The sequence below is a fragment of the Rhipicephalus sanguineus genome, chromosome 4 (assembly GCF_013339695.2).
Source record: "Rhipicephalus sanguineus isolate Rsan-2018 chromosome 4, BIME_Rsan_1.4, whole genome shotgun sequence".
Taxonomy (NCBI): Eukaryota; Metazoa; Arthropoda; class Arachnida; order Ixodida; family Ixodidae; genus Rhipicephalus; species Rhipicephalus sanguineus.
In genome coordinates this window covers 44,511,521-44,538,443 of record NC_051179.1, presented here as the reverse complement: position 1 = coordinate 44,538,443, position 26,923 = coordinate 44,511,521, and the positions used below count along the sequence as shown (strand labels likewise).

The 26,923-nt window shown below is 46.5% G+C and overlaps 4 protein-coding genes across 4 annotated transcripts; 2 read left to right on the top strand and 2 right to left on the bottom strand.

The window, feature by feature from the left end:
- Positions 1–332: 332 nt before the first annotated feature.
- LOC119391169 (uncharacterized) lies at positions 333–4,659 on the top strand. The gene is made up of 2 exons (XM_037658844.1): positions 333–3,675; positions 4,565–4,659. The coding sequence occupies exons 1-2, from the start codon at positions 333–335 to the stop codon at positions 4,657–4,659; spliced, it is 3,438 nt and encodes a 1,145-aa protein (XP_037514772.1).
- A 135-nt stretch (positions 4,660–4,794) lies between these two features.
- On the bottom strand, positions 4,795–7,963 carry LOC119389874 (uncharacterized). The gene is made up of 3 exons (XM_049414563.1): positions 7,647–7,963; positions 7,214–7,373; positions 4,795–4,976 (listed from the first exon to the last, which is right to left on the bottom strand). Exons 1-3 carry the CDS (start codon positions 7,806–7,808, stop codon positions 4,954–4,956), a joined length of 345 nt encoding a protein of 114 aa, XP_049270520.1. The 5' UTR covers positions 7,809–7,963; the 3' UTR covers positions 4,795–4,953.
- Positions 7,964–9,207: 1,244 nt separating this feature from the next.
- On the bottom strand, positions 9,208–10,839 carry LOC119389873 (uncharacterized). Its single transcript, XM_049415176.1, has 8 exons — positions 10,391–10,839; positions 10,236–10,315; positions 10,018–10,108; positions 9,873–9,961; positions 9,709–9,784; positions 9,617–9,652; positions 9,520–9,558; positions 9,208–9,263 (listed from the first exon to the last, which is right to left on the bottom strand). The coding sequence occupies exons 1-8, from the start codon at positions 10,623–10,625 to the stop codon at positions 9,208–9,210; spliced, it is 702 nt and encodes a 233-aa protein (XP_049271133.1). The 5' UTR covers positions 10,626–10,839.
- Positions 10,840–17,376: 6,537 nt separating this feature from the next.
- On the top strand, positions 17,377–25,564 carry LOC119391168 (carbonic anhydrase 4). The gene is made up of 6 exons (XM_049415175.1): positions 17,377–17,404; positions 20,719–20,880; positions 22,330–22,478; positions 23,867–23,956; positions 24,089–24,334; positions 25,328–25,564. The coding sequence occupies exons 1-6, from the start codon at positions 17,377–17,379 to the stop codon at positions 25,562–25,564; spliced, it is 912 nt and encodes a 303-aa protein (XP_049271132.1).
- Positions 25,565–26,923: the final 1,359 nt, after the last annotated feature.

Genomic DNA, 26,923 nt, shown 5'->3' with positions numbered 1-26,923 from the left:
GAGTTAGAGTGAGGAAAAAAGTCACTCCTCCAATCGCACACACAAGTGTGACAGGAGGAGCGTAGTCAGCTTTTCTGTTATCATTGTTGTTTCCATCGCGAGCACCAGCGAGCCGACAGAAGAGGAGAAAGAAGTACCAGTGAGCACGAGAAAAAACGGGGACATAGAACTACTAGCAGGGTCTTAATGGTCTCACTCAGTGTCAAATAAAGCCCTCTTTTAATCACCTCGACGGTATCGAGTTCTTCAACGGCTTCTCGACGCCATATCCCAAACATTTGGTGCCGAAACCCGGGATAGACCTACTGACGGCTACGAGTTGCCCGGATGAAATGGACAAGCTCAAGGCGAAGCGGACTTCACGACGATCTTTGAACAGCCGGATCATCAATGAGGCAAGTGCCCTACTTCGCAACGACTCCGCAACGCATGAGCAGCTCGATTCCATCTACGAGAGGCTCAAAACGAACAACGATGAGTTGAACAAGATCAACAACGGATTAGAGAGCGTCATCACGGACGAGGACTTCCAATCCGAGTACGAAACAATTTTAGAGTATGAAGACAACGCGACGCGCATTCTCGCCGAGCTCATAAGCCGTCGGAACCGCATTTCAAGCACACCAGCAGAAGAGGGATCGGGGTCGGGGCCGGCTACCAATGTGATCGCTACACCATCAGAGAGGACGGGAGCCAAGCTGCCGAAGCTCACGATCGCGCCCTTTTCTGGAGATGTGTGTAAATGGACGGAGTTCTGGGAGCAGTTTCTCCAGATTGTCCACAACAACGTCACCCTGACTACGACGGAGAAATTCCACTATCTGCGACAGTTTTTAAAAGGAGACGCTGCGTCAGCGGTGGCCGGTCTTCCAACGACTGAAGCATGCTATAAGGACGCTGTAGACCTACTACAGAAGCGCTTCGGGGACAAGACCCGCCAAGAGCAGGAATACTTTGCAAGATTGCGTCAGCTGACTCCTGTTCGAGCATCTGGTGATACAAGAGCCCTCCGACAACTCTACGACCACGTGCTCGTGAACATCCGAGGGCTGGAGTCACTGGGTGTGCAGCGGTCTTCATTTTCGTCGATGCTCTGCGACGTCATACTTAGGGCATTACCCCGAGACGTCGTGGTCCTGTATCACCGTACCTGTGCCGCACAAGCTGAGAATGATGCCGCGGACAACGCAGGGCTGGACGGTCTACTGAAGCTCCTTTCGGTCGAACTGGAGAGTTTGGAAAAAAGCGACTATAAGGATAGCAGCGGACGAGACAGCGGGGCTCAACATGTGGCGACCCAGCCAGCCCGTAGTCGGCCTTGGAAGCAGCCTACGTCATCTGTTCTCCATACGAAATCGACTCGTGATTATCAGCACTACAACGAGATGTGTGCGTTCTGTTCATCCAAGCAGCACTCCACGGAAGCGTGTCCTACCGACATGTCCCTGACGCAAAAGAAGCAAGTGCTGTCGAGTGACAAAAGGTGCTTCCGATGTACCACGAAAGGCCACAGGGCACGCGACTGCAAGCGGAGGATCTCGTGTTCGAAGTGCAAAGGCCGACATGCCTCGAGTATGTGTGACCCAGACAGGATTCCACAGGACTCGCACCAAGCCGCCCGGACTGACCGTGCAAGTGCGACAGTTTGCTCATCACTAGGGAGACGACGGCGAAGCAGCGATGGATACAATGCGTGCGTCTTCCTCCAAACGTTCCGAGCCTGGGCGGTAAGCGATCACAACTGCCGCTACGTGCGAGGTGTATTCGACGGTGGCAGTCAGCGTACCTTTGTCACCGAGGAGTTGTCACGACACTTGGGCTTAAAATGCCTCGGATCCATAAACATGGCTCTCAACACCTTCGCCAGTGCCTCAAACCAAGCGGCCGAAAATCGACGAATAGTGGAGCTTCGCTTACGAAGTCAGTTTTCTGACATGGAGGTTTCGCTAAGTGCCATTGAGATTCCGCACATCTGCCAAGACATCGACGAAACAAGAATGGAAGTCTCATTTGTCGCTTCTTTTAAGAAATTGGGAAGGGACGTAGCCGATGAACTCGCACACGCATCAGTGATCACACAAAGTGGAATCGGCGTGCTGATCGGCTCTGATCAAATGTGGAGAGTCCTGACCGGTGAAGTCCTACGGTGTGAGGACAATGATTCACTGATTGCCATGAACTCCAAGCTTGGTTGGACGTTTCAAGGACGCACTACCTTCTTGACATCACAGTGTGCCACAACGAGAATGATGGTTTGCGCCTTGAAGACTCAAGTAGTCGAGTCAGATGAGTTTCTACGGACGTTCTGGGAACTGGAGCACCTTGGCATATCCGACTCAGTTGAAAGACCTAATGAAGTCAGCAAGGTCATGCAACACTTCGAAAGCACCATAACATACTGCGACGGAAGGTATGAAGTGGCGCTACCTTGGAAGGAGGGATGCGAGCTTTCCGACAACAAGCAAGTTGCTGTGACAAGGCTCCATAAGCTGCTTACTCGTCTAGCGAAGCAAAAGGGATTATTACAGACATACGACGACACCATACGCGAGTACGTGCGAGCGGGACACGCCGAAATTGTTGATGACGTTCCTCCGGAGCCAGACAAGTTGTACTACATGCCACACAAGGAAGTCATCAGAGAGCAGGCGTTGACTACGAAAGTACGGGTGGTTTTCGGCGCATCATCTCATGACAAGGGATGCAAGTCTCTCAATGAGTGCCTTGAAAAGGGAGACAACCTCTACCAAGACCTTGGGAAGATACTTCTGCGTTTCAGGACACATCCTATAGCGGTAATCGCTGACATAGAGAAAGCATTCCTACAAATATCCATACGGAAAGAAGACAGAGACGCTTTTCGGTTCATGTGGTTTGCCGAAGGTGACTTAATGGGTAGTCAGCTCCAAGAATGGAGGATGACTCGTGTACCCTTTGGAGCTACATGCAGCCCATTCCTCCTCACGGCGACCATCCTTCACCATGTGAGGCGAACGCAAGGTGTCAAAGAGAAAACAGCAACAAGACTGGCCGAGTCCTTTTACGTAGATGACCTGGTTACGGGCGCCGACACGGAAGACGAAGCTGAAGAATTTTGTCGTGGAGCGCAACAAATCATGAAAGCAGCGGGAATGGTCCTACGCAAATGGACCACAAACTCACCTAACCTAATGGTTGCACTGGAACGACAGAAGGAGTCTGCCAGTCAAGAACTGGTAGTGCTTCATGAGCAATCTGTTAAAGTTCTTGGCGTTGCTTGGAATCCCGTTAAGGACGAGTTCAGTTTCTCGGTCGACCGACTGCTAGACTTTATGAAAGAGAAACTTGACACTAAACGGTTCGTCTTACAGGCGACGTCGAGAATATTTGACCCACTCGGAATGGTTGGACCGTACACCATTGCCATACGGATACTATTCCAAAAACTGTGGACACGTGGAATAAGCTGGGATGACCAACTACCTGATGACCTACGAGACGAATGGGAAAACCTAGTACGGCAGCTTCCACAACTGCAGGAAATATCGATTCCTCGCTATCTGGGCGGAAGGAGAAAGTTTCCAAGTGAAATGCACCTGCATGTCTTCTGCGACGCCAGCCCAGCAGCGTACGGAGCCGTAATATACGCCGTTACTACCATGGCCGAACGACCCATCTTGCTGATCTCCAAGGCACGTGTGGCTCCCATTAATAAAGCGACGCTACCACGCCTGGAGCTTTTGGGCGCACTGGTTGGCGCTAAACTGCTGACATACGTGAGCAGTGCACACAACGACATTCATATTGAGTACACTATGTGGACCGACTCCACGATTTTACTGTCATGGATACGAGGAGACTGCACGAGGTGGAAGCAATTCGTTGCTAATCGTGTCACGGACATCAAGTGCAGAACAGAACCATCCCGATGGAGATATTGCCCAGGATTGGAGAATCCGTCTGATTTACTAACGAGAGGTGTGACGTTAGATAAAGTTAGATCCAGCGCAGTGTGGTGGCATGGTCCTGACTGGCTGCACGGTTCAGTGGAGAAGTGGCCTCTCCCAGTGAACCACAAATATTGTGTAGACATCCATGGTATGTTTCTCGTGGACGTTGTAAATGTCTCTTAGATATCCATAGAAATCCAAATTACGAAGATTAGATGTACCCGCAACTATAAAAAGCTCGACCGAGTAAGGTTGCAGGCACGTTACACATGAACACTGAATGGACATTTAATAGATATACATAGACATTGTCATTTAGTAAATAAAAGCTTTCTTCATGCACTTCGCACACTTACCGCATGTAGTTGGTGTGTTAGACCTGCGGTCCCATGGCAGTCTTGCTTATTGCCGCTCGGCTATACTTTATAGAAAGCATCAAAGGCGTGAGGCTGGCCGGATTGCTGTCAGACAAATTTAAGGCCAGCCTCACGGCGTTGATGCTTTCTATAAGTATAGCACACCAGCTAAGAGCCAGACTGCAGTGGGAGCGCAGGTCTCTAGCACACAAAACTATACATGCAGCAAGCCCCCTGAGGAAGTGCATAGAAAAAAAGTTCTCATTCACAAAATTTTAGCAATGTTTGGTAAAGAAAGCCCCAACCAGCCTGGCATTATCATCAAGCACAAGCTGCCGTCTAACCTGCATGTTTATGCTGAGTCCAAGGCCTGAGAGATTTATTGCAGCAGACAGCACATTGTTTTCAAACACATTTATTGAACATAAAATGAAATCAGTCTTTGAATGTAAGGGTAATGTAAGTGAAGTTATGGGAATAAATTATTACTGAACAGAAGTCTTCAACAAAGTTCGCCTTGAAAGCTTCAAAGTTATGTGAATGAAAAATTACTGAACAAAAGTCTTCAATGAAGTTCGCCTTGAACGCTTCGAAGTGATGTGAATGAAAAATTGCTGAACAAAAGTCTTCAACGAAGTTCCCCTTTAAGGCTTCATCCTGCTGCACGGCTACTCATCACAACCACTTGATCCTAAGAATACAACAAAAAAGAGAGTCAATATAAGCTATCCAAAAACAGCGAAAAGAAATACTATAAGACATTCCAAGCATGAGCATACCAGCAGTACTGCTACTCAATATTACCATGAGAAAGAAATGCTTGGCTTGGATTATAATGCCCCACTCCTCAACTTAGCAGAAGAAATTGAGACAGATGATGCATACTGCAGAAACACAGCAAATGCAGATTAATAATGCATACATGAGCAATAACCACGTTACTCATTTCAGCATATGTAAGTATAGCTATTCCTAGAAGCTAAAGAGCACTCTGAAATGCCCTTGGGCCTTAAGAGTATCAATAAATAAATACAAAGACCTTTCACTAATTCGTGCTTCGTTGTAAATTTCAGTTTCGGAACATCATACTACAAAGAGTGATGTTTTCATACTAAAGTGCAGCAGATAAGAGCTACACTGGACACACATTTGAGTTTCCAGTGTATGCCTAATTGTCTGCCACATTGTGTCATAAAGTTATGGGATAACATTCAACTTGTTGAAAATTTCTCAGGTGGCAACTTAACGTCCAAATATGATGAGAAACATAACCATTAAAGGGCTCAACAATTGATCAGAACATGTCACAAGATTCTAGTGGAAATGAAAACTAACTTTCGGGACTATTTTTATCATGGTGCTTGTGATTTAAGTAGGAAGTATAAAGTGCTATAGAAAGTTAAAAAAAAATGCATGTACCGCTTCTGCAGGGAAGGCTTGGTACAATGTGACAGAGAATTGAGCTAACTATGCAATTTCTTGTCATTTAATACATTATACTTCTTGTTTAAACTGTGGTCTTTATGTCACACAGCCATGTGCACTTTATTTATTCCATAGCATTACAAGATAAAAAAAAATGTTCTGAGAAGCAAAGCCAGCATCACGGCAACGGTGGAACAGCACACCTGCTGTGAACTGTGGTGTCCATGATTGCATGGAGATGCACTCAAGTGCTTTTGTAGGCAAACTTAAGAGTGATTACATATACTGTAGTCTTCATGTGAGATACAAAAAGCTGTTTACTAGTTTTACCATAAATGGGTGCCACCACTGGATGAGCAGAACTACTGATATAGCCTATAAACTCTCGCAAATGCTGGCCTATGATTTTATCATGCTCACATATCACTGTTTCTAGCATGTTTTCCAAGCACAACTCAATCTACAAAGCAGATAGAAAATTTTAAAAAACGTTCTACAGTGCTTTCCATTTACATCACACTGACTGGATACTGTGACCAATGAGCTTCGATTGCAACAGAAAAAAACTGGGCACTGCAGAAATTAGCTGTCAGTTCCTTTAAGCTTACTGCAAAATGCATAGCAGGTTTATTACCTCTTGCTGCATTCCTGTGCCTTGCTGGGGCATGACGCAGCCATTCTCGAATGGCTGCCTCATTGGCAAATTTATTTGCAGCGTGAACCTTTTGCACAGCACCTTTGAGAAAGTCAAAGCAATAATTGAGAGACAAAAAGTGACACCAACTTAAACATTCAATCAAGCCAACAGCCTGATTTTCTTTCCGATGACAACCGTCAAAGGCGGATACAAGATTTTGTCCGGGGGGGGGGGGGGGCAGCTAATGAGAAGTCTGATACTTAAAGCTTTAAATTTGTAATAAATTTGTAAATGCAAGTGACTTATTTAGTAATATTTTGTGCACTATGATTATATTCCCCATGTTGTTCCTTTATCGATCTTAGCTCTACTTCCATGTTCAAAATGATGTATATATTTCACTATTCTATTGATTGGTATAAATATGCAAACGTGACTGTGCTGCCGTGAACCCTTGCGATAGGAGCAAAAACAAAACCAAATGACAGCTTTCTTTCACCTCTTTTCCCCCCGTTTTTAAGAGGGACTAAACACGAAGTTGATTCATTGATAACTACACACACACTCGGCTTTCAAGAATTAAGGAGGGGAAGGAGTTAGGACATCTGACCCCCCCCCCCTCCGGATCCACCAGTAACAACACTATAACAACAATACCCCTGCGTAGAGTAGCCAACTGGACTGCTGTCTGGTTAACCTCCCTGCCTTCTCCCTTTTCTGTAATCCTAGAAGCAAAAGCATGATGCTTAAAACATTTAAAGCAAAGTCCAAATGGCAGCCACCTGACAGTTTTTAGTTGAACGGAGAGACCTCTTTCACCAAGGAAACAAGAGAAGCTATCAATCAAGTACATGAAAAACACTTACTTATTATGCAAGAGGCAAGACGGAGCTCGCTGAATCTACGCTTTCCTTTTTTTCCAAGCCATGAGAATTCCGCTGCAAGATTGTCACAGAGCAGGTAGCAAAGAATTCTTTTTGTGCACGCAGCAGCATTGATTCCACCTTTGTTGGCAAGCTCTTCCACCTGAAATAGAGGCAAGCCAATATACACTTATCGTAAGCATGCAATTAAAAACTGCACATATCTCATGAATATATATAAAAATAATGGCTTTACTAAAAGAGTACATCGACTACTTCAAATTTTCTATAAATATATGTAACCTAGGGGACAAATTAAAATTCTATTCAGTGGTGGCTGAGGATTTACACACTGCACTAGTGTTGAAAAGAAGGAAGACATTAGGTGGCCCTCAGACAGCAAAACACACACAACACACAACCTCAATGCACTTACAAGCACATCTTTCATCTGGCCAGTCAACTTGTTATCGAACTGTTTCAGTGACTCGTACTCCGAGAACGGGCTGGAAACTAAAGGTGCATTTCCTTTGGCAGCATTGGACCGAAGCCGGCCGATCAGCCCATGTATAAGTTCCCCATGCTGCTTTTGAGCCATTCGCAGCACTGTCAGCTTCACGAGTACTTCATGCTGGAACTCCGAAATAAAATGGTACAAAAAGCCTGCAGACCCCTAACAACCAATCTTTGTTTGTGACTTTTGTGCTAATTTGTAGCTCTGATAATCCCAAAATTGAACTTCAAATATTGTAATGCATCATAACTATCCAAGTATAATTATGATCAATTTCAACATCACTCAAAACTCCCACCTAAAATTATAAACTAGTGGCCTACCACAGGGGAGTGCCATAATGCCAGATGTGCTAAGGTTGAAGCTTGGGCTAGTGAGTTGGTAGATAGTGCGAAGAAGGGGAACAGCGCTAAAATTTTTTAACAAACACAAAGAAAGACGGACGACGTGGATGGCCAGATGTGGTTGCACTTTGGCGACCTTGAAAGTGCATGTGAATGCTTTAGTGGAAGTTAGGGTGTGACACTCCAGGCAAGTGTTAGCGCGGAAATTTCTGTAAACAATTAAACGACACAACACACCCACCTGCCGAGCACCCACATTTCTATCACGAGTGTGCCCTTTTGAAAAAAAAAATTCCTTGCTACAGTACTCAAAAAAGCCATGCACTGGTGCCAACAGCCAGAACCACGTTGACAGCAGCCACACAACAGAGTGAAGAATAACGCTGCAAACTTGTCTGTGAGACTGAGAATACTCTCATTAATCGTTAAACATCACAGGAGGCCCCTGTCCTAATCATACTAGTGACAATATCCAGATGTGCTGCCTACTCAGATGAACAGTCACGGTTATTCAAAACCAAATTAAAATTTCTCAAAGGCAACATTCACCACATTAATTTGGAACGATGTGCTCAAGTCAGTAATGCCTGTGTACGCTAGACAATCAATGAACACAAACATTTCAAGCTTTAACATTCGATGTCGGGAGTCCTTTACAGAAACTTCATGTATGCTAATCAGTCAGGCACACATGGGAAGAATGAATAGAAAGAGAGAAAAACGAAGGCGAAAGGCAGGGAGGTTAACCAAGCTTGGCTTGGCTGGCTACCCTACACGGAGGTGGAGGAATAAGACAAGCTTTACTTTAGTGAATACGTGAAAAGCTGTATTGACAACAAAAAACAGCACACTAATTCCTCTCAAGTATACTAGCCCTACATTGCACCTGGCAACATGAACATGCATCCAAAGTTGCACTTTAACCAGACAATACCTATGAAAATCTCATTAGTTGATGCTGAACGTACCCTCTGGGGTTAGCGCCTTCCTGTTTTTTGCCCGTGCAGGAGGTGAAGCCATGGCTGCAGACAAAACATGAAAATTTTAATGCAGGTTTGGTTAAAAAAGTGTCAGTACTGGACTGATAAGTTTACCGGGGGCACATATATAACTGAAAACACATGACTAACGAGAAGCTTTCACAGTTTACCAGAGTCACGCATGCCAGTTTCAGTCTCCTGGCCATCCAGCATCTCTGCAAAGAAAGTGCTGCAACGTCACCCAGCTGCCCAGAATATAGGGATGACTAAATATCCATTCAAGGGAAACTATGCAATTTATTGTGCTGGGCTCCTAGCAGCCCTACAACTTGGCCTAGAAATCTTAAGTTTTAGATACAGCTAAATTGATTTACATGCTTCAATGGCGCCTTTATAAGGATACTTTTTTAAAATTACATATAAGTTAATATATGCTCTCCAGCATAAGGAAAGTGGAAGTACAATGCTTACCACAACCATCTTCCGATTCGTCAGAGTCACTTGAAAGATCTGCAAAGTATTGAGTAGTTAGTCAACTGAAGATGAGGCCAGAAATTTGGATGATTACCTTCAGTGTTTTCTGCCGGAGTGTCGCAGTCTCTGTCTGCAAATTCAAAACCATGTCAGACAAGAAGCACTCTTAAGGACTTATTTGCTTACGTGTTGAACCAGATGGGCCAGGGAAGCTGCTGGGGGGTTTCAAAAGAGCATTGAAGGTGTGGCTTGGCTTTGACATCTTAAAAAGAAATATGCAGCATTGACCGAGTGTGGCAACAAAGAGAGACTTAGTATGACGTATTGTAAAAGGGTGAGCTGCTGCTTGCCTGTCCTTTCTGTTGGTTGCCAACCTCTTGCAACTGGTTTCCTCCTTCGTGAAATTCGTCGCAAGCATTTGCACAAGTGTTCTCCATTCCTGCATGCAAAAAGGAATATTACAAAAGAGAATAATCTCTTCGTATGACAACTTACGTTCATCTGTGGACGGTCCATTTGAACCAGTGAGGCGTGAATGAAAAGTAGGCACTTCATCATCGCTGATGTAACGACTTGGCTTTGACACCTTATTAAAAAGACAGAACAGACTGTGGGCTTTGTCTCGAAACTGCACAGCAGGTTCGAGGAGTGGGGAAAAAAGAACATAAATGCGATATGAGTAGCATGATGGTAAACCAAAGGGTCAGTCTAACCTTCCGTTTCTGAAGGTGCTCAGATTCAACATCAGAGTACTGAGCTTGATCCAGATTTCTACGAGCCTCTTGATATGTGCCTATAATAAGAACCCGCATATTCAGAGAAACTGCATGCATCATACTCAAGTTAAAGCTATCCATAATAAACTTACTGTAGGTAGTTTTCACCACAATGCTGTACATTTTCCAGTCTTTGTTGGGGGCTTTTGCTTTTTGAACAGTCGCCATTTTGCAGCCAGGTCCTGGTGGCCAATAGCATTTGCCACCAACAATCCATATGTTGGGCACAACAGCTACTGTTTTCTCTTCAGTAAATTCCACAATGGAAAAGCGCATCTGTAAAAAATTGTCTGTGACCACTCTCAGACAAAAAATGAACATAAACATCGACTGGTTAAAATTTTTTCGCAAAAGCTAACGCGAACAACTGCCTTTGTTTTACAGTGTTCTCAGATTTCAGTGGACATATTAGACATCTCATCTGCCAAACTAACTTCATAAAAAAGTAACAAAATTATAAATGTTGTACAGAAATTTTTAGTTGCAGAAGCTACAACATGACATAATGTCAGCACCACCTTTCTTTATTCAGCTACTATCAAACACCATTAATACACTCACTTAAGTGGCAGCATGAAGAAACATCGCTATGCTGAATGCATTTTTTAGAAGAGATTAAAATATTTTTCTATCAGAATGTTAGCACAAATTTCAGTTCTTTGTTGCTGTAGCCTGCATTCAACAAATTAGCAAGGAGCTAGAACATAAACAGCGTTTATTCTTTCAACATAGGAACAGTGTTCGAGCTAGCTCGTATGAAGTAAAGGTACAACTACAAACTTATCATGGTAAGGAAGGATAACCAGCTTGTTCTGAATGTCAGTGATTGACCAGCACTGGACATTTGAAAGCCTGTCAACAACAGCAATACTGAGCCTCGTAGAGTCAAACGGTTGTGTGTACAGTGGTTTCACTTCTAGAAACTGCCTTCCTACAATGCAAGGGCTCTCATCTTGGCTACTGTGTGCTATAGCGTCAACAAGGGCAATCGCATTTCACACTTTGCAGCAGTTGTTGGCTGCTTTAAGGGTAACCGTAAAGGAACGAAATTTGACTGCCTTATATTGAGGGTTCATGCAGCCTGTAGGGGTAACAGCTGCCTCATGGCTACCAAGCAGCTCATATCCATCAACAGTGCAAGATGAGGAAACGCTCTGTAGGTTATCACCTTCTTTTAACCTGTTGTACAATTGGCGGAGGGGACAGCCTGACCGGCGAAGAAGCTTTTTGATCATCTGCAAATTGTTTTCGAAAGCAAATGCTGAAAAAGATTCTATAGTACCATGCACCTTTGCATCAGCAGCAAGATGCAAAAGACAGTGAACATTGTACGAGACATTTGATGCACCATACAATTCCACAAAGCCATTGACAAAATGCTCCAAAAGAGTTTGTGCATAGTCTGCATGCTCATGACAGAGAGAAGGTGTGCTAAGGATGTTTGATGCTGCATGCAGTGTCAAGAAATTAGCATAGGCAGCAGCAGAAAGGTTGCCTTCAAGTACCACAGGTCCAGTGTAGTGCAAGAGCTGTCTGAACTCAGTAGCTTTCCACCTGTCTTTTTCATCAAATGACCTCGGTTTACGTGCAAACTCCTGAGGAACATGCTTTTCAAGAGAACAGCTGCGTTTTGATATTTCTGTTCGGTTTAGTGGCCCGATTCGAACATTGAGAGGTCCTGAAAACCACAGGTTCACAAGTTTACGCGTAACACCAAGATACAACAGATGCATTGGATCAAGTGGTGCACATATGATGCAGTCTATTGGTAGCTCAGTCAAGATTGTTACTCCCAGATGGTGATCCATGTCCTCCTGCTGATGAAATGACTCATCAGTTCTAGGTCTACCTACTGTTGCAGAGAAAACTACTTTCTCACGAAAGCTACCCTCTGCTGTACATTTTGGACAGCCATAGTAACTGCTGTGTCCTTTAATCTGGAATATAAAAGCCCGAGCCGGCGCATCACAGATGATGCTTTTGACTTTGATTTCTGCTACTTTCCCAGATACCGATATACCAGACTGAAGCAGCTCCTTCAGCTCGGAAACAAATGGCTTCAAGAAGTCATTAGCACAGTCTGGCTTTGAAGGACCCACAAATGCACCTACAAGAAAAGGTTTCTGCAAATCATCAGCCAAGTCTGGGTCACGGACACAGCAGTGCACTGGCCAAAGCTGCTGCTTCGAACTCTTTGCCAAAGGAAGCCCATCTATATTAAAACAAAGGGGTACTACATCTGGGACACGCTCTGCGGAGCCCAAAATGTGTTCCAGCCCTTTCCTGAGCCCATAATGACAGTAGGTTCCAGGAGACAGTTCTACAATACCTGCTGCAACAGCAGTGTTACGGGGGGTTCCCAACAAACTACGACCATCGCTTGGTAAGCCACTGAAGCAATCATGTGACCTTAAGAGCCGCAAGAGAGGCGTCAATGATCGCTGAGTTATGTTATGTTCCACCGCCCACTTAGCCAGACTTTTCGCGAAGGTAGGTGACTCACTGCTGACGTCACGATCTCTCGTTCCTCGCGATTCCAAAGCATTAGACCCAGGAAAGACATTGAGAACGTTGCACTCTCCTCGTCCAACGCTATCCTCATGTTCCAGGCCTCCATCGACACCGTCCACCGAGACTTTGCTCTCGCTATCAAAGTCACCACCGCAATCTAGTTTCGATCCTGCTTCACTCGATTCGCTTCCCAATGAATACTGCATAGGCATAGTTACTCGAGAGCTGCGTATTTTGCCACAACTTTCGCCTCGTGCTTGATGCTGGAGATACGGTGCATGTGACGCTACGGAGTCACGCTCTGCTAAAGCTTCAAACAGACTGTCAACTTCACAACGGGCCTTTTTCCGAACATGACTGTGAGAAACAAATTTTGAAATTATAACACAAGTATGACACTACGAATTAACAAGCAAAAAAGACTTTCGTAATTCAGAGCTTGACACGTGCACTACATACACTTCTTGGTGACTAACACATGAAACACTCAAGGTATAGTTTTCATTCACATCACAGCCCGCGAAGCACGTACGCCAACCCGCTAACTATAGCAGCTACAAACGCTACACGTGCAATACCACGACACACGGGTATATTTGGAAACATATACGTTCACCATGAAACACTGAAGGCATAGTCGGCATAGTTTTCATTTACAACACTGCCTGCGCACGACAACACGTTAACTTTCAGCTACGAACGCTACGCACAAGCGATACCGCGGCGCATATTTGACTAACACATGAAACACTCAAGGTATAGTTTTCATTCACATCACAGCCCGCGAAGCACGTACGCCAACCCGCTAACTATAGCAGCTACAAACGCTACACGTGCAATACCGCGACACACGGGTATATTTGGAAACATATATACGTCCATGAAACACTGAAGGCATAGTCGGCATAGTTTTCATTTACAACACTGCCTGCGCACGACAACACGTTAACTTTCAAGTTTCAGCTACGAACGCTACACAAGCGATACCGCGGCGCATATTTGGAAACATACTTTCCTGTTGATCTTTTCTTGCAGCGAAGAAGACGGGAAAAATCTGCTCAGAGTGGACAAATCGGAAACAAATGCCGGATGACGAGAGACCGCTCGAAACGTGCTGGAAGTACGCCTATCAAGATGGGCAAGCACGCACTGAGTCGGAAAGCGCATGGGAAGGCGCACCATAGAGAAACGGAAACTATGAGCGCACTCATCCGCTTGCCCTCGCGTGCACGACCTACTGTACTCCTGACCTGCCCAGATGGCGGGGTTCCTTTGGGAGCGCGTGTCCCCGCTCTCGTTCAACCGCGCACCGTTGGTGGCGCTTAGCACCTATAACCTGTTCGTCTGCTACTCTGCGGATGTTTGGACGGCGCCGAGTAAGAACGCCTGCATTCTGTGATGAACTGACGGCATATATGTGACTATTTCTTCACTTAGACGGCTGGTCAAGTAAGCTATTCAGTGCGGTTAAGTATTTATTGCACACTGGTTGACAAACGTGGAAACCCGTAGACTTACATATATTGTAGGACAGCCTATGTGGTGTCACGTCCCTTTAATTGCGAAAAATTTCTGAATAACTTTTAGTATATTTATTGCCGAATTATTTTGCATTTGTGCATAAGAATTACGCAATATGAGGGCTCTGTTGGCCGAAATATGACCACGAACGCTGAAGCTGACGTCAGCGAACAGGTGCTGACTAGCGCCACGACGCTGGTATGTTACGGCCCTAGCGGCAGAAGGTGGGGATATCTGGGAGATGGGGATATCTGGGCAGGTCAGGGGAGTATAGGTCGTGCTCGCGTGATTGGCTCAAGTCGTGCATGCGTCAGCAAGCGAGTGATTCGGACCAATCACGCGTACCGCGCCGCAAGCAGTAAAAAAAAAAGAAAATGTCTGTGTGTTTTTTGTTTTTGTTGTTTTTATTGTATTATTTATTTATTATTGGCTGGTGCCCGCCCGCTACAAAGGTACAGTCTAGTACACTGTAACAAAGGGAATGGCCTCACTATCATCATCATGATCATCACACTGGCAAAGATGGCAGCCGGTTAGAGGTGCATGCGCGTATGTGCGGGTTGCTGTTGGAACAACTGCGTTTTGTAGATAGCGATGTCAAAACGCCGTGCATCAGCGCTGTGTCTTGAGTTTATTTTCCGTTGTTCCTGTCTGCGTGTGGTGTTTTGTAAAAGGTGAGAGTGTTTTTGCTTCCGAGTACCTCGTTTCGGTTGTCGCGATGTGCAAGGTCGACGATGAAATAAATGTTGCACTGTCCGTGCACGTAAACGTCTGGTGTGAATTTGGACGCTCAAGAAATAGTAGTGCGGCTGCGAAGTGTTGTTACTGAGCCTGTGATCTCCGGCGGCCAATGCTCCTGCATTGCTAGCTTTCTAGCGAAGTGCGTAAGTATTTAAGCGCTGTCAGGCCATGTCAGTCGGCAAAGCAGACAAACTGTTCGGCGTAGGTAGGTGGGCTAACGCAGTCGGCGGTTGGCAGCGGGCACCGTTTATAAAATGCTGATTGCCGTGAGCAACACGGCGACACGTCAATATTTTGCAGCAACTTAGTCTGTCAATTACTTCCCTGCGTTCTCAGCGATTATGAAGAGGCCAATTTACACGTACCTATAATGGTACAACGTCGTATAGGTAGCTGTAAATTCAAGCAATTACGGTACACTGAGCGGAAGAGCAAGGTTTCGGGCTGCGTATTCGGTGCGCCTACAAGGTGAGGCGGAGAGAAACGACAAAATGATGGCAAGAAACTTGTTGACCACTTTTTTTTTTTTTTGTGCGGATAGCCTTACAAATTTCTCTGTGTTCGCGTGCGTCTAAGCTGATCTGCATACGTGAGCTGAATTGAGGTGGTTGCAAACAATACTACTTACCTGCTGTTACAGCAGTGTTATTGTATAGCAGGTGTTAATTGGCCCCTTCATAGCTCTCTCAACCTTACGATGAGACATCAGCCAGGTTTTACTACGTCGCGTGCCCACAAGTTAAGGGAATCGAGCACATATCATCTGAAAAGCAAGACTCTAATCTACTATAATACCTAATTACAGCAAGCATCTCTTGCTTTGACGCCATCCCCAGTGCGCGTACAAGACATTTAAGCCACGCAGAAAGCACACTGATAACTACACTACGGAATTTTCGATTTAGTCCGCCGCTGTTGCAGAGTGGTTACGACGTTTGACCGCTGGCCTGAAGGACGCGGGTTTGATCCCGGTTGTGGTGGTCGCCTTTCGATGGAGGCGAAATGCCCGCGCACTGTGGGTGTCCTCAGAGACAAAAAAGTTAAGGCAGCTGGGTGCCAAACCTGAAAGAAGCGCGGAGCTGGGCGGCCCTCTTTTGTTTCGCTTTAGTTTTAGATGTGAAGCATCTTATGACGGAGTTCAATCCGGTGGTGGTGGTGGTGGTGTGCGGCGTGACCACCCTTACTGCGCATGCGCAAACCTCCACTCCCTCTCTCCCCTTTCCCTCTCCACATCACCCCTCCCCTTCCCCCTCTCATTTCCCTTTCCCTTTTTGAGAGGAGTGGAGATGGGAGGTAGAGAAGGGGTGGGAAAGGGAAATGAGAGGGGGAAGGGGAGGGGTGATGTGGAGAGGGAAAGGGGAGAGAGGGAGTGGAGGTTTGCGCATGCGCAGTAAGGGTGGTCACGCCGCACACCACCACCACCACCACCGGATTGAACTCCGTCATAAGATGCTTCACATCTAAAACTAAAGCGAAACAAAAGAGGGCCGCCCAGCTCCGCGCTTCTTTCAGGTTTGGCACCCAGCTGCCTTAACTTTTTTGTCTCTGAGGACACCCACAGTGCGCGGGCATTTCGCCTCCATCGAAAGGCGACCACCACAACCGGGATCAAACCCGCGTCCTTCAGGCCAGCGGTCAAACGTCGTAACCACTCTGCAACAGCGGCGGACTAAATCGAAAATTCCGTAGTGTAGTTATCAGTGTGCTTTCTGCGTGGCTTAAATGTCTTGTACGCGCACTGGGGATGGCGTCAAAGCAAGAGATGCTTGCTGTAATTAGGTATTATAGTAGATTAGAGTCTTGCTTTTCAGATGATATGTGCTCGATTCCCTTAACTTGTGGGCACGCGACGTAGTAAAACCTGGCTGATGTCTCATCGTAAGGTTGAGAGAGCTATGAAGGGGCCAATTAACACCTGCTATACAATAACACTGCTGTAACAGCAGGTAAGTAGGATTGTTTGCAACCACCTCAATTCAGCTCACGTATGCAGATCAGCTTAGACGCACGCGAACACAGAGAAATCTGTAAGGCTATCCGCACAAAAAAAAAAAAGTGGTCAACAAGTTTCTTGCCATCATTTTGTCGTTTCTCTCCGCCTCACCTTGTAGGCGCACCGAATACGCAGCACGAAACCATCTCCCCTTTCCTCCCCTGTTTCATTTAGAGTGTTTTCATTTAGAGTGTAATGTGTACAGAACTGTATAGTAGCGTTATATTGAATTTATACATAGCGCTTCGAGAAAGAACGTACCTTTTGACTTGCTGTAACATTTTTTTTTCGCATCAAAGGGCAGCCGCAGCCATGCCCTGCACGCTCGTCTACATCCAAGGTGAACACCTCATTCTAGCTTGTATTGAAGCCCTCATATAAAGAACTTGGTGTTTCATACATCATTAAAAAAATTGTTATTGTGTTTATCGATACATTGATCAGACGACACATATGTTTCCTTGGTGAAGTTGAATAAATGTTCTGGTTTTACTGGCTTGAGTACTAGATGTGGTCGACCTTGTATGTTTGCTCCATTGCTCAAACGGGGCAGTACGAGGGTTAAAAAAATAAATTAAGGCAGCTTTGCACTAGTGGTGCCAAGCCTGAAGGAAGTGCGGGGCTGGGGTTTGTTTCTCTTGAGTTATCTCTTTCTTTCCTCCGCTCTTTCTTTTTTTCTGTCTTTATTTCTCCTCTATTTTTATCTATTTATTTCCCTTGCCCTTTCTATATTTCTTCCTATTTCTTCCTTTTCCATCTCTTTCTATTTCTCGCTTGCTTCCTCTTTTCTATTTTTCTATATGTGGTTTTGCTTGCGTTACGCCAAGCGACGACAGCCCAGGCCCCTAAAGTGCTTCACACTTAAAAGCACCTTCGGGCTGCATGATTTCGCGCTATCATGTACGGCAGCACTATAACGCCACGCATGTTAATTTTATGGTCGTTCGCGCGCTTTATCTCCTCGCGCAATTAAGGCATTACGCACGCTCGAATGTTACATGTCCATTTATTTTCGAGCACATTCTAGACTTTACATGCCAGAATAGATTATCATTCTAAACGTCAACTAAAGCGGTTTAGACGACAGAAAGTTTTGCAATGCATTTGATGTTGTGAGCACGTATATGCGACATCATTTGCGACGTCTAGTTTTTGTCTAAGATAGAAGTGCATACGACGTTAATAATACGTCGGCTCCCTAGACTGTAAGGATGGCACATTATGGGGATGTTGATTAGACGTTATCGATAGACGTAGACGTATGGATCTTATTTCTATGTTGACAGGATATCAGTGGTTCACTGGGCTCCAACCTACAATTTCACCGGACATGGATGAAGCTGCCAGAAGCGAGATAGCAGCTGTTCAAGTAGTGACGGCAACGGAGAGACTTATTCCAATTATAAACATTGAGCGTTTCAGCAAGCTTCAGCACTTGCTGCGAATCACAGCTTGGGTGTTTCGATTTACAGACCGCTGCCGACACAAAACAGAAGAAACTAGCCACCTGACTGCGACAGAAGTCCTGCGGGCCGAGCACTACTGGGTTAAACACGTCCAAAACCAAGAATTTCATGCAGAAGTGAACTGCCTAACACGCGGACGGACACTGAAACACACTTCCTGCATTGCTAACCTTCGCCCGTTTATAGATGCTGACGGAATTCTCAGAGTCGGTGGACGCTTGTCGCTCCTGAAGTCACCGCTAACAGTCAAGCATCCAATACTTCTCCCAGCAAAGCATCATTACTCCGGTCTGGTTGTCATCAGAGCACATCAGCAAGTCCTACACAACGGTGTACGAGAGACGCTCACCCAGCTCAGAGAGCACTGCTGGATTTGTCGCGGGCGTGTCTTGGTGAAAAAAGTTGTACGCAGTTGCAACGTGTGCAAACGATTCGCCGCCAGACCAGGAAGTGCTCCAACAGCGCCTTTACCAAGTCACCGGATAGAGCCAACAAACCCTTTCGAGGTTGTTGGTGTAGATTTCGCAGGCCCGCTCCTAGCACGCACGCAAGACGGCGACGCAAAGTGCTACGTAGCACTTTTCACCTGTGCTGTTTCGCGAGCAATTCACCTTGAGCTCGTCTCCAACATGACAGCTGAAACATTCATATTATGCTTGCGACAGTTTGTCAGCCGGAGGGGACTGCCCCGCGTTATCTATTCGGACAACGCGAGGACCTTTCAAAAGACGTCAGCGGATTTAAAGCGCCTATGTCACATCTTCAAAGAAGAGGACGTCGCGAACCATCTCACTGTCAACGGCATTCTCTGGAAGTTTATAGTGCCCAATGCACCATGGTGGGGTGGATGGTGGGAGCGACTGATAAGATCGGTGAAGACTTCGCTGCGTAAGATTCTCGGGAGAGCATGCCTCAACTTTGAAGAAATTATGACAGTGCTGACAGAAGTCGAAGCAGTAATCAACTCTAGGCCTCTAACCTTTGTCGCGACAGACGAAGCGGAAACGTGCACTTTGACTCCAGCCGATCTACTGCTTGGACGTCGACTAACTGCTATGCCATATGACACGGTCGACGTTGACGCCAACTCGAGACGATCGGATGTCATTCGCCGACATGCCTACAGAAGGCTTCTAACCGAGAATTTTTGGAAGCGATGGCGGAAAGAATATTTGCTGCAGCTCCGGTCTGCACACTTCGCAGGCAATCAACGAGCCACGGATCTAAAGGAAGGTGACATCGTTATCGTACATTCCGAGACGTCACCTAGACAACTATGGAAACTTGCAAGAATCCTTCAGGTTTTTAGAAGTTCAGATGGGCATGTCCGTTCGTGCAAGATTAAACAGCAAGGAGGTCTGATTGTGACAAGGCCCATACAAAAGCTATACCCGCTGGAACTCTGTAATTAACTTCATTTGCGCGGCCGGGAATGTTGTTTCCATCGCGAGCACCAGCGAGCCGACAGAAGAGGAGAAAGAAGTACCAGTGAGCACGAGAAAAAACGGGGACATAGAACTACTAGCAGGGTCTTAATGGTCTCACTCAGTGTCAAATAAAGCCCTCTTTTAATCATCTCGACGGTATCGAGTTCTTCAACGGCTTCTCGACGCCATATCCCAAACAATCATTATTTTATCAAAAGTGTGTGCCGGCGACATCAAAAGTAAACGTCCGGGAAGTACCGCGATTGTAGATAATGGTACGTGTACCGGTCACTATGCACATTACATTATTACACACATATACATTACAACGAATCTGCGTATGGCTATATATGTTATAGCGTATTGCGTCCGCGGACAAAACGACGCGTAGAACAATTTTGGGCGCCCCTCGGCACCGCCGATACCTCTTTCACAAGTGTCGCGATACTCGGCGGTGGCACTTCGCACCAATAGTTGTGACCCTTTGTCTCATGACGTAGAGATCGCGCTAGCGCTGTTACCAGCAGTTGCCCTTTGGACTTGCTGTGGGGCGGAAGCGTATCGTCCGCGCAGAGGAAGAATGGCGGGACCTGAAGGAGCGCCAACGTGCACAGAAGCGCGAATGGGCGCTAAATTTAAACGACGCGAAGTCGCTGCCGCAGAACGTGCAGCTGCACGCTCGCTGGTTGTTCATCTTCACAGTATAGTTGAAGGGCTCTGAATTTTCCTCGCAACAAACCTCATTCATTCGTGCACTGCAGAGTATCCGGAATGGAAGACCAGGTACGAGTCGTGCGGCGACGCTGTGCAGTCGCCGATCCACGTCCAGTACCTGGACAGCCAGTTCCGCCAGTTCAAGCCTATCTACTACACCGGATTCGAGAACCTCTACGGATACTTCGTCGAGAACGGCGTGCACGGCAGTGAGTGTTGTCTCGGACGTTGCTTCGTTTCGACATTATATATATACGTAGAGTGCAGGGCCGTAACTAAGGGGGGGGGGGGGGGGGTTCTGGGGGTTCTGACACCCCCCGAAATGTTTTCATGCTTTAACTTTTCGGGTGACACTAAAATACTTGCACGCCTTTACAGTCACCACCAGTTGCCAAAGTTAGCCGTTCTACACACAAACACCCCCCGAAAAAAATTCCTGGGTACGGCCCTCGTAGAGTGATTCTCCCTCCACTGTGCACCCTTCACAGCACGCGTCAGTTCCACCATGCTGATGAATTTCCACCACGATATCTCCTGAAGCGGCATTGCGAGACGATTTCCTTCGGCGATACTTACACTTCCGCTGTATATCAAGATTCAGTGCCTGCAAGTAACAGCGTTTCTGTCCCTCTGTCTTATAAACGAATACAGGAAAAGGTGAAGATGACAGGAAAGCGGCTGGCCCTGTCTTCTTCATCGTTTCCTGTGTTCATTTGTCCTTGGCTGGATATATATTTCCTCGTTGTAATGCACCAACTAGTCCAACGTGTCATACTAGTCTTATAAACAGCTAGAACAATGACACACCGCTGTGACCCCTGAATGGCGGAACGCGTCCGGTGATATAGTCTTGTAGTCTCGTAAAACCTCACGAAAGTGGAAAGTGTCGCCAAAAGTCACCGTTTCGGAACACAGCCCCTGGAGCCTACGAATGAAGGTGGACAGAGCCGCTCTTTTGAGGATTTCGTTATATCGACGTTTGACTCTGTGTAGGTTGTCTCCGCAATACCCCTAGCTGGTTTGCACAGAAAGAATGAAAAAGAAGTGTGTAAATAAAATAACAAAAGTAAAATTCGATGGAACATCGCAAAGATTGCAAGGAGTAACGAAATACAAGTTATGCTCCAAGTAATCTAAAGGTTAAGCGCCCGTACACCCATCCAAAGTCCAGTTTCGAGGCGTGTAAACCCCACAGTTAAACATTTTTTTTAAAGCAACTTCATCGACAATCAATTTTTTTTTTTGTAAAAGAAACTTCGTCAACGCGCTCTTGAAGCTCGCCTATACTGATGGCGAGCAAGCTGCAGCATAGTTATGTGAGACCTGCACACGCTATCGCAAGTCATTGTCGCAGCTTTATGCGAATGTTATCTGATGAATCATCTCATGATGATGATGATGGTAATTCTCGAAATGATGTTGCTAAATGATGATGATACTATTCGAAATAATAATGATGCTAAATGATGATGATGATGATAACGGTGCACGTGATCTCGCTAGCCAATCACATACACACGCACGCTTACAGCTTCGCTGTCCGAAGTTTTTCACGGCGTGCAACTGGCTGGACTTTTTTGTTTCTCTTCTTGAAGAGTGTTCTCCTTGATTGGTTCACGCGTGTTCATACGGGGAATGTTGACGTGGTGCCCTTGCAGTCTACATAACCCTGATTGATGGAACGGTGAGCATGTATGGCGGTCCGCTGCCCGTCCGCTACAACCTGTCTCGCGTAATCCTGCGTTTCGGGCGATCGACGGGGCCCGGCACCGAGCATCGCATCGACAACGAGAAGTACGTCGCCGAGGTACGCTGGCAGAATTATGAGCCATAATTATGCATCTGTAATGAAAATGGTTGCACACTTCATTTCATTCTAGACGCAAGGAGACATTTTTTATTCGTTTGCACTTATCAAATCACCGGACGGGTCCAGAAATCAAGATGTCAATCAGGACATCTTGATTGCTGATCTTGTTTGCATCTTGGCATGATACTGTGAACCGCGGTCAGTGTCCGTGTGTGATGTAGAACAACGCAAAGGACAAGGGTTCGTAGAAAAGATCAGGACAGGCTATGCCGTCTCTTGTCCTTTGCGCTGTTCTACATATCATGAACCGGTACCAACTGGCCCAGCTCTCCACTTTAATAACGCAGTGTCTGTGGTTGGTGCAAATAGGGGTCACGTGAGTGGGTGGAGTCAACTCCATGTAGAGGGGAGGGGAGCAAGAATGGTTGCGGATATGCGTGCGGGTGATAGATTCTGACGTCACTCCGTACATGGCCTCCGAGATGGCAAGCGCTCGGCGCACGCCGCGGGCCCGCCATCTCGAAGGCCATGCTCTGTAGTGTGCGCTGCACTTCCCTGTCGCACAGTGGCGCTCGCGTCGCGCGCGCGCCCAATGCTCTCGTTTTGTTCCGCTGGCTTTGTGGTGCCATCAGAGCTATGCAGGTGACATCAACACGGAGTCTTGGCCATAGGCCAGGTGAGAGAAGGCTCCGTGTGATGCAGCAAAGGCTCCTGACAGCGAAACGTTAACCAGTTTCTATCGAGATTTACCTGGTAAATAAACTTGAATTGATTGGTTGAAACGGCTCTTGCACAATCTTTGGGCTCTGGCATTGAATTCTGCTAATCCATCTTTTGCGCTTCGGCTTATTCAATGGGCGTCGCGACGGACGATGATTGAGGTGGGGTGGGGGTGAGGGGCGGTCAATCAGGAAGTCCTCCAGCATGCTTTTTTTTTTATTCTGGCTCGTATAGATATATGACACGCAGCTTTCGCTGTACTGGAAGAAATCGGTGCGTACATAATAATAATATCTGGGGTTTAACGTCCCAAAACCACGATATGATTATGAGAGGCGCCGCAGTGGAGGGCTCTGGAAATTTCAACCACCTGGGGTTCTTTAACGTGCACGTAAATATACGTACACGGGCCTCGAACATTTTTGCCTCCATCGAAAATGCAGCCGCCGCGGCCGGGATTCGATCCCGCGACTTCCGGGTCAGCAGTCGAGCGCCATATCCACTAGACCACCGTGGCGGGGCATCGGTGCGTACAGGTGGCGTTGAGTGGCAGCAGCAAAACTACACAAGCGCCGAATCCTTGAGCATTTCTAATGTCAAATCATCCTAAACGACAGTCGTGCTTATACATGTGGTACACGCATGCGCTTTATCCATACCTGCAGATGCAGCTTCTGTTCTCTTCCAAGAAGCCAACCACAACAAGCTGCCTTTACGACAATTCTGGTGCCGCAATTGTGTCCGTCCTCTTCCGCGTAAGCATTGCATACACATCGCGAACGTACTACAGCTACTGATCCGCGTAAATAGGCTTTGCGAAAGATGAGTCGCAGCATTTAGGGCATCTGTCCAAGCTATGTTGCAGAGCGCGCCCATTTCGCGTGCAGGAGGTCCCGGGCAGCGTGAAGGCCCTCGAGCCCCTCGTTCAGAGCACGCGGCAGCTGCGCGGCGTGTGGGGCGCTCGAGTGCCGGTGCAGATGCGGCTGAGCGCGCTCATGGCGCCCAACGCGCAGCACTACTACGCCTACTCGGGATCGCTGACTTTCCCGCCCTGCACGAGCAGCATACCCACCATGGTGATGGCCAAGCCCGCCTCCATCGGAGAGGACCAGGTGACCAATGCTTCACCAGCGGTATACTGCTGTACATATTTGGAGTTGTTGTTTCAAAGGGACGTATACTGAAGAGAAAGACGATTTTTCTCATATTCGTAAATTACTCTTTCGCAACACCGGAAACACCACGCTTGCTGCGAGAAGGCGCTTGGCAAGCGAGAAAACGCGCATAAAGAAAATGCGAGTGGCGACGCCACCTTCAAGTTCCCGCGCCAGTCGCCGTGACATGACAGATTTTCACAATGCTTCTTTTTTTTTTTCACAGTGCCACGACGCATGCGACCTTCCCCAAGCGGAAAAATCGCGAAACGCCTCTTGATCTCGGAGGCTTTCATTCTAACGATACCGGTTGTCCTAACACAGCGCCTCCTCCTCTATGCCCGGCCACTACTATAACCCTACCAAAACGGCAGAGGGCAGCACAGGAAAATGTGAAAGGCTGATTAACGAAGACGGAGTGTCGTGGAATGTGGGTGCAGCTAAGCACCTTAATTACTTCATCAACGGCCAGTAGTGCTATACAAGTTGACTGCGGTAATCATTGTTAGGCGGTATCTGCTGTTTTTTTTTTTTTTTTTCAGTGGAGCTGTTAAGCTTTTCGTTAGTCCGTTTCCTTCGAAGAGAAAATTCGGCCTAGCTACGACGTTGCCGCGTGAAGCGAAGTTAACTTTACTTGGGCCTAGTTAAGCCAAGTTAAACCTAATCAAGCTAATTAAGCTAATGTTAATTAAGTCTAAGTCGAGTCTCATTAAACTGAGTTGAGAATGGCCAAGTTTAGCTTAGTTAAGAGTTGTCAAGCCTAATTAAGTCATGCCTAGTCAAGTTAAACCTAATGAAGGCTAATTAATTCAGCCTAATGACTAAGTTAATCCGGATTAAGCTAATCCGCTCAGCTCCTCTTTTCCTTCAGGCTTGGCACCACTAGTGCAAAGCTACCTTGTTATTTATTTTTTACGACGTCGTTACGCGACAGATGCTCATCTCGTGGCTTATGCTTCGCGCCGCATGCAGATAGACACTCTTCGACGGAACATGTTCGTGTCGCTCAACTACTGCGTCTACCACATGGCCGGCCAGTTGAGGCCCACCTTCGACGCACAGAACCGTGACCTATACCGCTCCTTCAAGTACTTCAGCAGCCGGGGTGTCGCCGATACACCGCCGACGGCAGTGTTGCTGACGATGCTGCTGTTAAGCCTAACCTTTACGACTGCAGCGCCGTTGCCCGATACGTGGACTGTGTGCTAAGACTGTGGCGCTCTTGAATAACCGCCGTGTGAAGCGTACGCGGTTCTGGATCATTGGCTTTAGAACGACATCACCGCGTGATTTTGATGGATTTACACTGTCTCTACTAAATGCATAAAATATATCTATCTTCTTAGCTATCCTTCTAGACTGATTGTTCCTATTCGTTACAATAAATTGATTTACATTGTTTCTATTCATTGCATTAAATATAATAGTTATCCTTCATGACACTGATTGCTTTCTATTTGTTACATTAAATGGATTTACATTTTTTATATTCATTGCACATTAAATGTATTTACATTTTTTATATTCATTGCATTAAATATAATATTATCTATCTTCTTAGTTATCCTTCTTGACACTGATCGCATCGAAGGAGGGCTACGATTGGCCAAAAAAGTTTTTTTCTTCTATTCATTACATTAAATACATATAGTATTAGCCATCTTCTTTCGCTATATTCGCTATCTCTTAGACTCTGATTGCATCGGAGGATGTCTATGATTGGCCCAAAAAACATAGATGGTGGAATTTGCCTGCACGTGCGGTATTCGTGCGTCCACTGTATAACTATGTCATAACCATAGGCGTGCGCAGAGGGGGGGCAGGGGGGTGCCCCCCCCCCCTGGTCACCTTAGAAGAGGGGGGCGCAGAGTCTGCCCCATACATTGACTTAATAGGAAGGGGGGCGCCGCGACGAACCTTCGCTCCCCCCCCCCCCCCCTGTAGGGGAACCCTGCGCACGCCTATGGTCACAACAATAATAATTGCTGGGACTTTACGTCCCAGAACCTCAATATGATCATGAGGGACGCTGTAGTGGAGGGCTGCGGAAGTTTCGACCACCTGTGCACCTAAATCAAAAGTATCCGGGACTCTAGCATTTCGCCTCCATCGAAATGCGGCCGCGGCGGCCGGTATTCGGGTCCCCGCAGCAGCGGAAACAACTGATTGGTTACTGTCAGCGGAAGCGACTCTGACGAAACGAATAGCCTTCGTTGAAGTGAGGTACCATGAAGTATCACTTTAGGGTATATCGATCAAGACTACGCAATAGTTAGATGCCGTATTGAAACACGCGCACAGCCACAATACCTTATAGCACACAGTCACCTGGCACAATCCTAATTTTTTGTGTATAGCTCCATGGCCTAGGCATGCACATAGCATCGTCTCGGGGCCTGGAGTTCATGACTAAACCTGCTTAAATATCTTGAACAGTGTAAAACAAACAACTCCACACGATCGCGATCAAGTTTTCTTCATTTGTATACAGGGTCACTAAGACAACAACAAAAAAAAAAACGCTTGAAATAAAACGAGTGGGAGGCGAGGACAGAGTAGTCGTCGTTA

What these genes read in the sequence shown, in the direction of transcription:
- LOC119391168 (XM_049415175.1), top strand. Translation starts at nt 17,377, where the DNA reads ATGCCCTGCACGCTCGTCTACATCCAAG. An exon ending in CACGCTCGTCTACATCCAAG is followed by an intron (nt 17,405 to 20,718) that starts GTGAACACCTCA and finishes CGTGCACTGCAG; the next exon opens with AGTATCCGGAATGGAAGACC. An exon ending in ACGAGAAGTACGTCGCCGAG is followed by an intron (nt 22,479 to 23,866) that starts GTACGCTGGCAG and finishes CCATACCTGCAG; the next exon opens with ATGCAGCTTCTGTTCTCTTC.
- LOC119391169 (XM_037658844.1), top strand. Translation starts at nt 333, where the DNA reads ATGGACAAGCTCAAGGCGAAGCGGACTTCACGACGATCTTTGAACAGC. An exon ending in CTTGCTGATCTCCAAGGCAC is followed by an intron (nt 3,676 to 4,564) that starts GTGTGGCTCCCA and finishes ACAAAATTTTAG; the next exon opens with CAATGTTTGGTAAAGAAAGC.
- LOC119389874 (XM_049414563.1), bottom strand. Translation starts at nt 7,808, where the DNA reads ATGGCTCAAAAGCAGCATGGGGAACTTATACATGGGCTGATCGGCCGG. An exon ending in GCCAGATGAAAGATGTGCTT is followed by an intron (nt 7,374 to 7,646) that starts GTAAGTGCATTG and finishes CCTCTATTTCAG; the next exon opens with GTGGAAGAGCTTGCCAACAA. An exon ending in TCTTGCCTCTTGCATAATAA is followed by an intron (nt 4,977 to 7,213) that starts GTAAGTGTTTTT and finishes TTGTATTCTTAG; the next exon opens with GATCAAGTGGTTGTGATGAG.
- LOC119389873 (XM_049415176.1), bottom strand. Translation starts at nt 10,625, where the DNA reads ATGTTTATGTTCATTTTTTGTCTGAGAGTGGTCACAGACAATTTTTTA. An exon ending in AGCACCTTCAGAAACGGAAG is followed by an intron (nt 10,109 to 10,235) that starts GTTAGACTGACC and finishes CTTTTTAATAAG; the next exon opens with GTGTCAAAGCCAAGTCGTTA. An exon ending in GCAACCAACAGAAAGGACAG is followed by an intron (nt 9,785 to 9,872) that starts GCAAGCAGCAGC and finishes TTTCTTTTTAAG; the next exon opens with ATGTCAAAGCCAAGCCACAC.